The sequence below is a fragment of the Pongo abelii genome, chromosome 1, assembly GCF_028885655.2.
Source record: "Pongo abelii isolate AG06213 chromosome 1, NHGRI_mPonAbe1-v2.0_pri, whole genome shotgun sequence".
In the NCBI taxonomy this organism is placed as follows: Eukaryota; Metazoa; Chordata; class Mammalia; order Primates; family Hominidae; genus Pongo; species Pongo abelii.
In genome coordinates, this window is record NC_071985.2 from 81,989,091 (window position 1) to 82,003,015 (window position 13,925).

At 45.9% G+C, this 13,925-nt stretch overlaps 1 protein-coding gene and 1 long non-coding RNA gene across 16 annotated transcripts in view; one reads left to right on the plus strand and one right to left on the minus strand.

Moving 5' to 3' along the window:
- Window positions 1-1,755: 1,755 nt before the first annotated feature.
- On the minus strand, window positions 1,756-10,498 carry LOC129048922 (uncharacterized). Its single transcript, XR_008511621.1, has 3 exons — window positions 10,412-10,498; window positions 3,599-3,681; window positions 1,756-1,881 (listed from the first exon to the last, which is right to left on the minus strand). It is a non-coding gene; the product is annotated as an uncharacterized LOC129048922 (long non-coding RNA).
- A 220-nt stretch (window positions 10,499-10,718) lies between these two features.
- Window positions 10,719-13,925, plus strand: part of GPR161 (G protein-coupled receptor 161) — a 51,622-nt gene continuing 48,415 nt past the window's right edge. For 2 of the 15 annotated variants that reach the window (XM_024233596.3, XM_024233593.3), the window contains exon 1: window positions 11,212-11,460. Coding sequence is in view for 7 of the 15 variants with exons in the window: in XM_054525861.2 (XP_054381836.1) it covers window positions 13,283-13,298 (16 nt within the window). In the remaining 8 variants the exon portion in view is untranslated. Of the gene's footprint in view, window positions 10,815-10,950; window positions 11,040-11,210; window positions 11,461-11,519; window positions 11,949-11,997; window positions 13,299-13,925 lie in introns of those variants that run through there. The other 13 variants (XM_054525861.2, XM_054525840.2, XM_054525843.2 and 10 more) reach the window with 13 other exon arrangements.

Below are 13,925 nucleotides of genomic sequence, written 5' to 3' on the forward strand. Positions count from 1 at the left end.
AGCTAATTTTTTTGTATTTTTAGTAGAGACGAGGTTTCACCGTGTTAGCCAGGATGGTCTCGATCTCCTGACCTTGTGATCCACCCGCCTCGGCCTCCCAAAGTGCTGGGATTACAGGCATGAGCCACCACGCCCGGCCCTGGTGCTTTTATTTCTATGGGATAGAGTCCCAGGAGTAGAATTTCTGGGTCGAAGGGTACATATTTGTTGTAATTTAATAGATATTGCCAATTGTCATGTTCATGCAAATATATACTTTTATTAACGGTGTAGGAGAGCGCAGCGTCCTAGTTCCAAATGCTAATCTGAGGACAACTCACCTCCAGAAACATCCATCTAGAGGTGTTGGAAGAGAACCAGGAATATGGATAGTTTCAAAGCTCTACATGTAGTTGTTTTGTTTGGTATGGTTTTTTTGAGATGGAGTCTCGCTCTGTCACCCAGGCTAACGTGCAGTGGTTTGATCTCGGCTCACTGCAACCTCTAGCCTCCCAGGTTCAAGCAATTCTCTTGCCTCAGCCTTCTGGGTAGCTAGGATTATAGGCTCCCACCACCACACCCGACTAGTTTTTGTATCTTTAGTAGAGACAGGTTTTCACCATGTTGGCCAGGCTGGTCTCGAACTCCTGACCTCAAGTGATCCACCCGTCGTGGCCTCGCACTCGCAAAGTGCTGGGATTACAGGCGTGAGCCACTGCGCCCGGCCTCTACATGTTTTTTTATTTTTTATTTTTATTTTTTGAGTCTCTCTTGTTGCCCAGGCTGGAGTGCAATGGCACAATCTCGGCTCACTGCAACCTCCGCCTCCCAGGTTCAAGTGATTCTCCTGCCTCAGCCTCCCAAGCAGCTGGGACTACAGGCGCGTGCCACCATGCCCGTCTAATTTTGTATTTTTAGTAGAGATGGAGTTTCGCCATATTGTCAGGCTGGTCTTCAACTCCTGAGCTCAGGTGATCCGCCCGCCTCAGCATTCCAAAGTGCTGGGATTACAGGCGAAAGCCACCGCACCCGGCCTCTACGTGTAGTTCTAATAGGTAATAGGGTTTAGGAGTCACAGGTTCACTTCACTGTAGGGTTTATCAAGAGGGAGGAATAAAGGAGAGCGGTTTGATGTGGATTCCCTTTTCCAAAGAGAGCTTAAATTTAAACATTTTATCTTATCTCCAAATAACGTTATCAGCAAGACACCCGGACAGGACTGAGGAAAGAAAATATTACTCATTCGACCTTAAATGTACGCCTCATTACCCATCCACCCCACTGATAATACTTAATTTTTTGTTGTTAGCGCAATTATATGGAAAAGCATTACCATCTGGGATGGAACATTTTAAATTCTATTAAAACTATACCTTATGTGTAACATATGGCCACCATTCAAACGGAAATTGGAGCAATTTTTTCAGTAATCCTGTATTTTTTTCTGTAAAAATACTATTGTTTATATCAAAATACTTCAATTATTCTAATTTTTCTGCGTAAAGAAACAAATTACTGCATTGTACTGGAGATTATTAAAAGTATTTATTTGCCTAAAGTAAATCTATTTGCTGGAAGTAAATATTGAATGTTTTAGAAGCCTGTATTGGCATTTCTCCTTTTTTTTCTTCTCTTTTCTGTCCTTTTCTCTCCCCACTTCCCTCTTCTCCTCCCACTTCTTCCTGTCCCTTCCTCTCCCGCAAACCCCCCACCCCCCCACCCTTCCCCGCCCCTCCCCGTCCCTCCCCACCCCTCCCCGTCCCTCACCGAGGCTGTCAGAGTCGGTGGAGGCCCTTTCGCTCTCTGAGAGGCTCTTGTTCACCAACCAGCAGCCAGGTCCACCGGGTCTTGGGACTGGGCTGCTGCAGTTCCACCATTGGCCACTAGGGGCCCTCTGCCTCCCTGGCCCAAGGGGAGAGGAAAAGAATGCCTTTTTACTTTTCTAACTTTCCTAGCAGAAATGAGTCTCATGGGTAGTTTCAAAAGAAAATTCTCAAATAAACCAGGGGAAAATAAAGCGAACTAAAGAAAAGAAGCTCCAAATAACAAACATAGTTTTCGACCTTAAGGTGATTAAAATCTACTCCTGGTTGTCTTGACTGACACAGCTAACCGGGCACAGCCTTCGTTCCTCTCTTTCCTCATTAGAGGAAGCACAAAGCACAGATAAAATTAAATTGACCGTGCTACGAGGGTTAGAAGGAGCCTCGCTGCCTCTCAAAACTTAGTTGTTTAGCAACATCACCTCTCTTTACATGACCTTGGGGTCATTCTCCCAGCCCCTGACCCTCCACCCTGGGAAGCTTTTCCTCTGCAACCATCCTGATCTCTGACTCCATCCACTGGTCCAAAGGGAAGATCTCCCAGGCTTCCTGCACCAGCCTGGGGGTGTTTCTTTAGCCCTCTTAAAGGTCTCTGTGACCGTTCACACAGGAAGTTTGGTCTCTTCAGCCCCTTCCCTTGGAGTATCTGACCCTTAATCCTCATCTCACTGGGGGGTCACAACCATCAACAAGCCCGGGCAGAGTCAGGATCAGAATCCAGGTCTTTGGACTCAACCCATGGACTGATGTTTACACCACAATCCCTCCTTCAAATGCATGAGGTGATTTAAAAAAAAAGAAAAAGGCAATGGCAGTAAGAATAGAAAGGTATGAATTTAATACACTAACAATAATAAAGGATCTTGAGTTCTAAAACTGAACAAATTAAGTGTGTAGAAAAATAAGTACACCTATGCCTTCGCAGGTGGTTCAGTTTTTACAGAAAAAAAATAAAAAAAAGGATTTTCCCCAGCTTGCAGTGTACTCATTTTAAAAAACTCTGTTTTTCACGACAGTATACTTTCCATGTACCCTGGACTTAGATTCCATTGCTGGTCAACGTCAATGGCTAAAAGACAACTCAAAATTAGCACACTAGCAAACTGACAATTAATAGTGGAGAGAAAGCCTGCTCAGGGTGAAATCATAAGGTGGGTAGGAAAGTGATGGTAACGTTTCTCAATCTGTCTCCTATTCCATGGGGTCATTCTCTTAGCTAGTGGTCAACTAAGTCAGGAATTATTGCTTAAAGTTTAACATAGACATTTTTTGACTTTCTTTTTTGCTCAACACTCATCCACCATTGTAAGATTTATTCAAGAATACTTCCTAGATGGTGCTGAGTACTTCCCATTACATTCCATTCTTGTGTGATACTAAGATTGATCAGTTCTCCATCAACTATTCACTTAATGGTTTTAGTATACATTGATCACCATTGCCTGCAATAGTTATTTCATTAAGGGTTGCAAAATGGTGATTTTAAAATTCTGTTCTTCTTTGTGCATTTATTTGTTGGAATTTTTCTATTAAAAAGCACTTTCCCTAACTACTCTTTGGTCACACTGAATGCAATTCCTATAGGAAAAGTGGAATAAATGTTTGATTCCTTCCTTTTATTTACTAATTTTTCAGAGGAATGAATTGGTTGCCTAGCAATCACCAATGGTGACCAATTTTTTCAACTATAAACTCCAAGATTTTTCTATGTGGATATTATCTTAGTCAGTTTTCTGTTACTATAACTTAATACCTGAGCCTGGGTAACTTATAAAGACAGTGAATTGATTTCTTACAGTTATGGAGGCTGGGACGTCCAAGGCCAAGAGGCTGCATCTTGCTGAAGGCATTCTTGCTGGCGGGGGCTCTCTGCAGAGTCCTGAGGTGGCACAGGGCATCACACAATGAGGAGGGTGCATGAGAGACAGCCAATGCAGATCTGGCTTCTTTAACAGATCCACTTTTGTTATAACTAACCCACTCCCATGATAACCTATTAATCTATTAATCCATTAATCCATGAATGAGTTAATCCATTCATGCGGGCAGAGTCCTTATGGCACAATCACCCCTTAAAGGCCTCACCTCTTAATACTGTTACATTAGGGATTAAGTTTCAACATGAGTTTTGGAGGATTCAAACATTCAAGCTTTAGCAGGTATGTTCCAATCCATTGCAACTCTTCTTTTTTTTAGAGATGTGGTCTCACTATATTGCCCAGGCTGCTCTTGAACTCCTGACATCAATCCTTCTACTTCAGCCTTCCAAAGTACTGGGATTACAGGCATGAACCACTGTGCCTGGCTTCTTATTCTTTTTGATGTTCAAATTGTCCTTTCAGATCAGCTCTTGTATCTTTTCAAAATGACCCCATTGGTCTTTGAAATCTCTTTTCTGGTACACAAAGATATTCCAGATTCATTTTATATGCTTTTTTTTTGAGACGGCTTCTCTCTCTGTGGCCCAGGCTGGAGTGCAATGGCGCGATCTCGGCTCACTGCAAGCTCCGCCTCCCAGGTTCACGCCATTCTCCTGCCTCAGCCTTCCCTAGCAGCTGGGACTACAGGCGCCCGCCACCACGCCTGGCTAATTTTTTGTATTTTTAGTAGAGACGGGGTTTCACCGTGTTAGCCAGGATGGTGTCAATCTCCTGACCTCGTGATCTGCCTGCCTTGGCCTCCCAAAGTGCTGGGATTACAGACGTGAGCCACCGCACCCGGCCATGCTTTTTTTTTTTTTTTTTTTTAAAAAGAAAAGCATATAAAGTCCAGACCTGGAATAAGCCATTTCTGCAAGGAGCCTTAGTTCCTCTTAATGAGAAGTGGTATTTTGAGACTACGTCTGGTTGCTAGCTGTGTTCATTGCTACAGGAGTGCTCACTCCTTCTGTGTTCTCATTTCTTCTTGCCTTTTGAGTGGTTAGGGTTGGCAAATGCAAATTATTCTTTGCAGGTAGGTTTTTACTTACCTATTCACTTTTATATTTTTTTCCTTGCTAAAAATCACAGGTCCCATAACATAAAGGTAATTATTTATTTGCTTATATCTCTCTCTCTCTCTCTCTCTCTCTCTCTCTCTCTATCTATATATATATATATATTTTTTTTTTTTTTTTGAGACGGAGTCTCGCTCTTTCTCCCAGGCTGGAGTGCAGTTGCATGATCTCGGCTCACTGCAAGCTCCACCGCCCGGGTTCACGCCATTCTCCTGGCTCAGCCTCTGGAGTAGCTGAGACTACAGGCGCCCGCCACCACATCTGGCTAATTTTTGTTTGTATTGTTAGTAGAGACGGGGTTTCACTGTGTTAGCCAGGATGGTCTCGATCTCCTGACCTCGTGATCCGCCTGCCTCGGCCTCCCAAAGTGCTGGGATTACAGGCGTGAGCCACCGCACCCCGCCTTTTTCTATGTATCCTTGTTTCAGACAACAATACCAAAGTACCACTGACATAAGAGAACTGAGCGAGATTGAGATTTTTTTTTTTTTTTTTTGAGATTCTTTTTGTCCTAAGAACATATCCCACTAGGAAAGTGCCATCAAAATATTATATTCTAAACTCACTTGAAATTTTTTTTTTGAGCCAGAGTCTCACTCTGTTGCCCAGGCTGGAGTGCAGTGGCGGGATCTCAGCTCACTGCAACCTCTGCCTTCTGGGTTCAAGCAATTCTCCTACCTCAGCCTCCCAAGTAACTGGGACTACAGGCATGAGCCACCATGCCTAGCTAATTTTCGTATTTTTCTTTTTTAGTAGAGATGGGGTTTTGCCATGTTGGCCAGGCTGATCTTGAACTCCTGACCTCAGGTGATCTGCCCGCCTCGGCCTCCCAAAGTGCTGGGATTACAGGCATGAGCCACCACACACGGCCCAAAAATTTGTTTTTTTAAAACTTCTTTAAAAATGATTTTTCTTTTTCTTTAGCGACAAGGTCTTGCTATTTTGGCTAAGCTGGTCTTGAACTCCTGGGCTCAAATTATCCTCCCACCTCAGCCTCCCAAAGTGCTGGGATTATAGGCACAATCCATTGTGCCTGGCCCTGAAATTCTTTATATTGTTGTGGCAGAATTGGAAGATAGCTTGACAAAGATGTCCTTTCCTAATCCCCAGGACCTTTGAATATAATGAGATATCATTCCTAGGATTATGTTATTTGACACAGTTGACCTTACGACAGGGAATGTAGACCTGACCTATTCCATGAATCCTTAAAAGCAAAGAGCTCTCTCTGGCTGAAAGGGGAATTAAGAGGAAGCCAGAGAGATCAGGGCATGAGAAGAATTTGACATGCCTTTGCTGACTTTGAAGATAAGGGGGCCACATGAGGAAGAATTGCAGGCAGCCTCTGGGAGCAGAGGGTGGCCCCGCTGCCAGCCAGCAAAGAAACAGGGGTTTCCATCCCACAGTGGCAAGAAACTAAATTCTGCTGGCAGCCTGAAAAAGCTTGGAAGCAGAGTCCCTGCAAGAGCCTCCATATAAGAGCTCAGATTAGCCAGCATCTTCATTCTGGCATTCACATGAGCAGAAAACCCAACTGAGCCTGCCTGGACTTCTCTCTAAACTGTGAGATTTAAAAAATGAGTGTTTTGCCAGGTGTGGTGGCTCACACCTGTAATCCCAGCGACTGGAGAAGCTAAGGCAAGGAGATTGCTTGAGGCCAGGAGTTGAAGACCAGCCCAGACAACATAATAGAGTGTTTTAAGCTGCTAAATTTGTGGTAATCATTATGCAGTGATAGAAAACTAATAAAAGTTCTTATGCCACCAACTTGATATTCATCCTAGTTTTTCTTCAGTTTTTGGAGGATTTTTTTTTCTTTTTTGAGTTAACTTTTCTCAAATTTGTAAAATACATACTTAGTTTCAAAGTTATACAGCAAGGAACCTTCCTAGAAACCTTGCTTTCTTTTTCATTCCTTCTGTTTGTTCCTTTCCCTTATTGGAAACCTTCTTTCTATTGTTTTTGGTTTGTTTTTCCACTTTTAAGTATAAGCAAATACCTGTATATTTATTTTCTTTCCTTTTCTCACATAAAAGATAACATAAGCTGGGTGTGGTGGCTCACACCTGTAATCCCAGCACTTTGGGAGGCCGAGGAGGGTGGATCATTTGAAGTCAGGAGTTCAAGACCAGCCTGGCCAACATGGTGAAACCCCGTCTCTACTAAAAATAAAAAATTAGCCTGGCGGTAGTGGGGCGCGCCTGTAATCCCAGTGACTCAGGTGACTGAGGCAGGGGAATCGCTTGAGTCTGGGAGACTGAGGTTGCAGTGATCTGAGATCGCGTCACTGTACTCCAGTCTGGGCAACAAAGTGAGACCATGTCTCAAAAAAAAAAAAAAAAAGATAATGTATAGCAAATATTCCTGCACCTTGCTTTTTTCCACTTAACAATACATCTTTGAGGCCACTACATGTTAGTGTATAGAGATTTTCTTCATTCATTTGTAGCACTGAATCCTAACTTATTCCTCTAATCCCCTATTGACAGACATTTGGGCATTTTTAATCTCCTGTAATTACAAATGTATCCCAAATATATAATGTTGCTTTTTATTGGCAACAGAAGATAAATGTGTACTTGAGGATTTTTTTAATAGATCAAAAGATAAATGTACTTAAGGATACTTTTTTCCCCCGATACAAAATATGTGGAATTTTTTCCAACATCAGTCAATTCTGTGACACCAATTGGGTATCCAACAATTCAATTCAATTCCGACACTAACTCCCTGAGATAGTTCAGACTCCACAGATTAAGGGCTCAGTCCCACACACTGTCCCCACTTCAGGCACCACCATGAATGTCCAGGGCCTCCAGTACTTCTGATCGACTTGCCTTCAGATCAGGAGTTCCTATGGCTAATAATTTCCTATAACAGCTCACAGAGCTCAAGAAAGCACTTTACTTACTTTGATTACTGGTTTATTACAAAGGATGCAATTCAAGAGAAGCCAAATGGAAGAGACATGTAGGACAAGGCAGTGGTACGATCTCAGCTCACTGCAACCTCCACCACCCCGATTCAAGCAATTCTCATGCCTCAGCCTCTCATGTAGCTGGGACTACAAGTATGTGCCACCATGCTCGGCTAATGTTTGTATTTTTAGTAGAGACACGGTTTTGCCATGTTGGCCAGGCTGGTCTCGAACTCCTGACCTCAAGTGATCCACCCGCCTCGGCCTCCCAAAGTGCTTGGGTTACAGGAGTGAGCCACCGCATCCGGCCCAATAATGCTCATTTCAGTATATCAGCCCTAGTGGATGACATCAGGAAGTGGTCAGACACTTGAAGTTATAGACAGGATCACTGCAAGTATGACATACATATATAAATGTAGACCAAGTCACCTAACTTGTACTAGTAAATCTGATACCATGAGTGGCATTGTTAATAGTGAGGTGATTTCCAAAATACTGAACAACTCTTGGTGAGGTTTGAGTAAATCAAAGTGCAATCTTCCTTCAATTTACATAGTACTTGCATTCCTAGACAAATTGCTGTACAACAAAACCATGCAAAAAAACCCCTCATGCATATATGTAAAATAGTTTGGTTTCAGACTTAGAAAACTATAGACAGTTTTTACTGTCACGTGTGAAAGGAACTGTTCTTTTTGTGTAGGACTATTTCACGTACTGCAAGATGTCTGGTATCCTGGGCTGCACCCAATAAATGCCTGGGGTGTCCTCTAATCATTGTGACAAACCCAAAATGCCTTCCAAAATGTCGTATTAAGAATCACTGAGTTAGATGCTTTCTGTTCCAAGTGACAGAAATAAACCCATACTGATTCAATAAAAATATATGTATATTGATTGGCTCTTGTTTCTGATCAGTCCAGTGGCGCATCAGTTTCAGAGAAGTTTCCATCTGAGGTCAAATGGTTTTACCATTCTATCAGTGGAGGCATACTGTAAACAAATACATAGAAAAATTGATGCATATTTTATGTAGAAAAAGAACAGAGCTATGAGAGAGTAAATAGATTAGAGAATTTCTTTTAGATTGGTCAGGGGCTGAGTGCAGTGGCTCACATCTGTAATTCCAGCATTTGGGAGGCCAAGGTGAGAGGATAGCTTGAGCCCAGGAGATAAAAACAAGCCTGGGCAACATAGCAAGATCCCATCGGGGAAGACTTCTCTGAGGAAGCAACATTTAAGCCGAGATGTGAAGGGCAGGAAGGGCTTGGCCTGTAAAGAGCGGAGGAAATAACATTCCATGTGGAACAAATAGCATATTTCACAATTTTGCTTTCACCAGTTTTATGTGGACTGCTAGACTGAAATTATATTTTACATAAAATATGTTTTATATATAAATTATTCAACACACATGTGAGGTTCAGTTGGACAAGGCTTCTCATTATCTTAGTTTATAAGTCTTTGTGGATGTCTCTAAAACAGAATGGTTTATTAAACTAATTTGGGAAAGGAGAATTAGTGTGTATCTTTCTCTTTTTCTAAAAAAAATAAATACATTCTTGCACAAAATCAGTCACGTTTTTCACAATTGTCACCTATACAATGATATACGGTGAAATAATTACTTTAATAACAATTTGTCTGTTTTCTCTGCATCTGACTGAATTCTGCTCATAGCTGAATATTAGCTCCAGAAGGGAAAAAAAATCTTAAGAGAGCAATTGAAAATGCATTTGTTGGCAGCAATTTCTATCCCTGAATGCACAGTAAGTTCTGAGCTTATGAGCTCAGAAAAAAGAAAAATCTTTGTGATAAATAATGTATTTGATAATGAGCAGCAGGAGAAAAAAATGTTTTCTGTTGAAGAGTTCAAAATGAAATAGAGTAAGTATGGGAAAAGGTTGCTCAGTATGAAGGACATCTTTCGCATCACGGATGGGTATGGAGCCAAAACAGCCGTAACTGTTTATTTTTTATTCTCATTCTCGCCATGCCAGTCTGTGGCATATATTTTCAGACCTTTCGTGAATACCAATTTTCAAAAGGGTTTAGTTCTCAGATTCTATGTCACTGGATGATTTACTTACATGACCTCATTTAACCTTTTCAACTCTACAGATAGGAAGGTATGAGTATCCCCATTTTATATATGAATAAACTGAGACTCAGGAAGGTTAACTCACTTCCTCAGGCTCATAGAGCTTAGCCGACATCTGAGTCAGTGTAAATTAAATAAATATCAGGGATTTCAAAATAAGTGTCTAAAATACTATTAAGAACAGAAAGCTTTAAGCTCCTTCAAGTGTCTGGCTTGCCGGGTGACCTAGACTCTTAAGTGGAGCGTCAGCTTCCAGTTTTTGACCAAATAAAGCATTTATCCCATAGGAATACTAAGGCATCTATTTACTTTTTTCTCCCCATTATCCCATTTGTCCCCAGAGCAATGTGGGTGTTTGGCAGGTGCCAGACAGTAAATTACTGTTCTAAATGGTGCCTCAGTGGCCCAATAATATTAAGGAAGCATCTCCCACAGTGTCAATCTGTAGACAAGGGAATAATTAATGTATTTATCAAAGCAGATGGATTTCAGAGGAATGTGAATCCTGCTCTAAGCACAGCATCAGGGTTCTTTTTAATCTTTTTTTTTTTTTTTTGCTGGAGTTTAGTGAACTGGGCTTTATAACTTCTTACCTGATTATTTTGCTGCCCTGTTTGTCCTTCCTTCTTTCCTTTTTTAGCAGTTCTAGTCTGTGCTTCAACTTTTCATCCCCTTATTAAGACTGCTGCATAGAAAACGTAGGAGGCTGGAGACAGGCAGGCAAAGTGGGGAGTGAGGAAGGGAAAACAAACATTCTGAGAAGGAACTGTTCCGTCCCTCGAGCTGACAGCGCCCGCTCTTTGTTTTGTGATGACTGCTCCCTGGCCTTTTGGTTCCGAGGGAGTGCAGGGCAGCAGTGTGAAGATCTGTTTACGTCCACTCCCCACTCCCCGGGGCTGGCTTCGGGGCGGATTCACTGTGGTATTCACAGAGCCCGGGACAGAGCCTGGCAGGAGGCAGATGGATGCTCGTGCCCGTCGGCTGGATGAATGAAAGGTGAGCAGCAAATGCGATACCAGGATCGTCCACGGCGGGACTGGAGGAGGAGAATGGGACTGTGCGGAGCCTGCGGGAAGAATGTGAAAGTGTCTGTGTGATGGAGAGAGACATGGAAAAGGCGACGTCCCAGCGGCTGGAACTGGGGCGGAGGAACGGGAACAGGGAAGGCCTGAGTTAGGGACCACAAAGGTTTTCAGGAGAAAAGTGGGGCGAGCCGAGAGGGTAAGGGCGAGACAAAGAGTAGCAGCCGAGGCTGTTCGTGGGAAGAAATGGGAAAGAAGCAGCAGGGAGGGCGGGCAGGCGGACGCGAAGGAAGGGGCGCGGGTGGGGAGGGGCGCCGGGAGCTGGGCGGGGCGGGGCGGTGCAGGGCGCGGGGAGGCGGCCCGGGGCTCCGGGGAACGGAGGGGCCCGGCCGGGCGTCGGGGAGGCGGGGCGCGGGCGCCGCGAAGTTACTTGGCCTGCGCCCGCCCGGGTCCGCGTGCTGGTGGCTGGCCCGCGGGAGGAGCGAAGCGGGGCTCCGCGGGCTGAAACCCGAAACCTCCAGTCCCGGAGCGCGGCGGGGAGGAAGGAAGCGGCGGCGGCGGTGGCCGAGGCGGGGAGGCGGCTGGGCCGGGGCCTGAGCTGCCGCGGCGGTGGCTCCTCGGTGAGCACCCAGCGTGGGGCGCGGGCGCGGGCGCGGGCCCAGGCGGAGAGGGCGGTCGGGATGGAGCCAGGCTAAACTCATTGTGCCGGGCTGAGGGCTCAGGGCGCGGGCCGGGAAGGGTCCCCGCCCCCACGGCGCTCCCCTGCTCCCCGCTCCCCTCTCGGAGGTCGGGGCTGTCCTCCGCCCGCACTGCGCCTTGCTTTGGAGAGCTGGAGCTCTTTGTGGGAAGATGTTGGGGGCGCGCCCCTTCCCTGAGGCGTGGGGCTTCTGAGAAGCCCACCCCATTCTGCTGGGTGCAGCCCGCCCCGTTTCTCCGGCGCCGCCCGAAGCCCTTAAACAGTCCGCTGGATGGGAGGGCGTAGGTGCGTGCCCGGGACTCGGCCGATGCGGGCCGCGCCCCCTGGGGCCAAGAGACTCCACGTCCCGCTCAGGGCAAAGGGTGTGGGGAGAAGCGGTCACGCCTCTCGGCTGGAATCCGTGAGGACCAGGTGAGCAACCTTCTCCCAGCCGGGACTCAGGGCGCTGTCTCCCCGAGCCTGGGCGGGCGGCGGGTGGCGCGCCCAGAAGTGGCCCGGCGCCGCCGGGTGGGCGGCTCTGCCCCTCAGATCTGCGGGAGAGAGATTCGGCTGGTTCTTGGAAAGGGGAGAACTTGACCAGCCCTCGGCGCCTTCTGGGCCAAGCTTAACCCCCGTGCAGCCTTTGGACAAAGGCATATGGGATGAGAACGTCTGTTGGATAAGTGGGGTGTCTCCTGTGCTTCCTGGAGGTCTGCTCACCAGTAACCACACAGCTGCGCATTGGCATCGCTTTATATCACATCTTGGAGGCTATTTTTGCTCGTTATTGTACTTTCATCCCTTTGGCAAAGTGCTTTCAAGAGCAGGTCATTTGATCCTCCTCCCCGTGAAGCCGTGAGGAGGTGTGTGGTTTTGGAGGGAAAGAACCTCAGTTCCTTGATTGTCCAATGGAGACACTGATAACCTCAGGTGAGCCTGTCTCAGCGTGCTAGGGGCTGGGGGAGGATGACCATCCTTGTGGCTCCTCCGTGGAGCCAGGCGTGGATTCAGCCTGGCCTCTTCTCCCCTAGTGACCTGGATCTCCAGATGAGTTCTGGAGAGCTACTGCTTTGGGGAATAGGCGGTTTTCCCTTATAATCTATTTTACTGCAGCCACTGGGAGCAAGTGAAGAGAGGCATTTTTCAGGCCCTCAGGGCAGAAAGAGGAGGTGGGAGGGACCTCAGGTCACAGAGACAGAGGCTCTTCAGCTGTAACTGGAATGCATGGCACCCATTTCTGTTACTTCTTCCAGAGCACCTCTCTTCCGGTCCTCCTCCACACCCGTCTTATTTTATACTTGTCAGGTGCTTACAAGCACTTTCATGTACACTTTTTCATTCACACAACAGCCTTGTGAAGCTCTACTAGCCCATTTGATAGGTGAGGAAACTGAGGCTCAGGAGAGATGAAGCATTCTTGCCCAGCTAGGTAAGCAGCCCAGATTGAACTCAGATCTTTTGCCTTGATAGTGCTTTTCACGTGGTTTCCTGATGGCACACAAGTGGGTCCTTTAACTCAGGGCTTCTCCCTGCCCTGTAGCTCCACCGCCATAACATCAAAAATAGAGACCCCTCATTAAGAGGCCCGCTTGACATTTTGGAACTAATCCAAGGCCGCAACGATATCCAAACCGTTCTCTTTGTGTTGCAGCCTGGTGCACTGGGCGTCCTCTGAGAGGCGAAGGAGCACTGTGTGGTCAGAGGGCTGTGAGCTCTCTGTTTGGGTTCCGAGGAAGACAGAATGGGCTGAACTGGAACTGACCTAAATGTCAGCAAGAGGAGGTACAGTTCTGTGGTGTAAACTCCACTGCCAGCCGGGACCAGTCAGGAAGCCTGAGTGCAGGAGGCAGGTGGACAGGAGGGCTGGGTGGGAGCTGTGTGCTGCTAAGCCTGTCTCCAGTAAGGGGGCAGCTGCAGGTGCAGTAGGGCTCCAGCATATGGTTGCCTGATCTTAGTTTTGGGGGAAGCTGTAAATTTTTACGGAAAACAAGCTTCATATATTTTTAAAGATAGCAACTGATTCAAAACATTTTTTTTAATGTGCATGCAGTTTAACCAAATTATGTGTGCAGGCTGCTTGTGGCCTGCAGACTGCCCGTTTGCGTCTTCTGTGTGAGACCTTGGGAAGCACTGACTGTCATTCTGAGATGCAGTAAAGCATGACAGCAGGGGAGAAATGGTGTCTTCTTGCTGTTTTTCTATAAGAACAAAAAACATCAACAGAACTAGAGATAGCTATCAATGCTACCTGGAGTTTGGAGGAGGGATTGACTTTGTGACTCCATACTTCATTCATTCACCCAGTACTCGTCTATGATTCTGTTTCTACACCAAGAGAAAAGGCTTACAACTAGTTTTAATCTATTTCCTTACACATTTTATGTGCTCAGCAGGGGAGAGGACAGCATT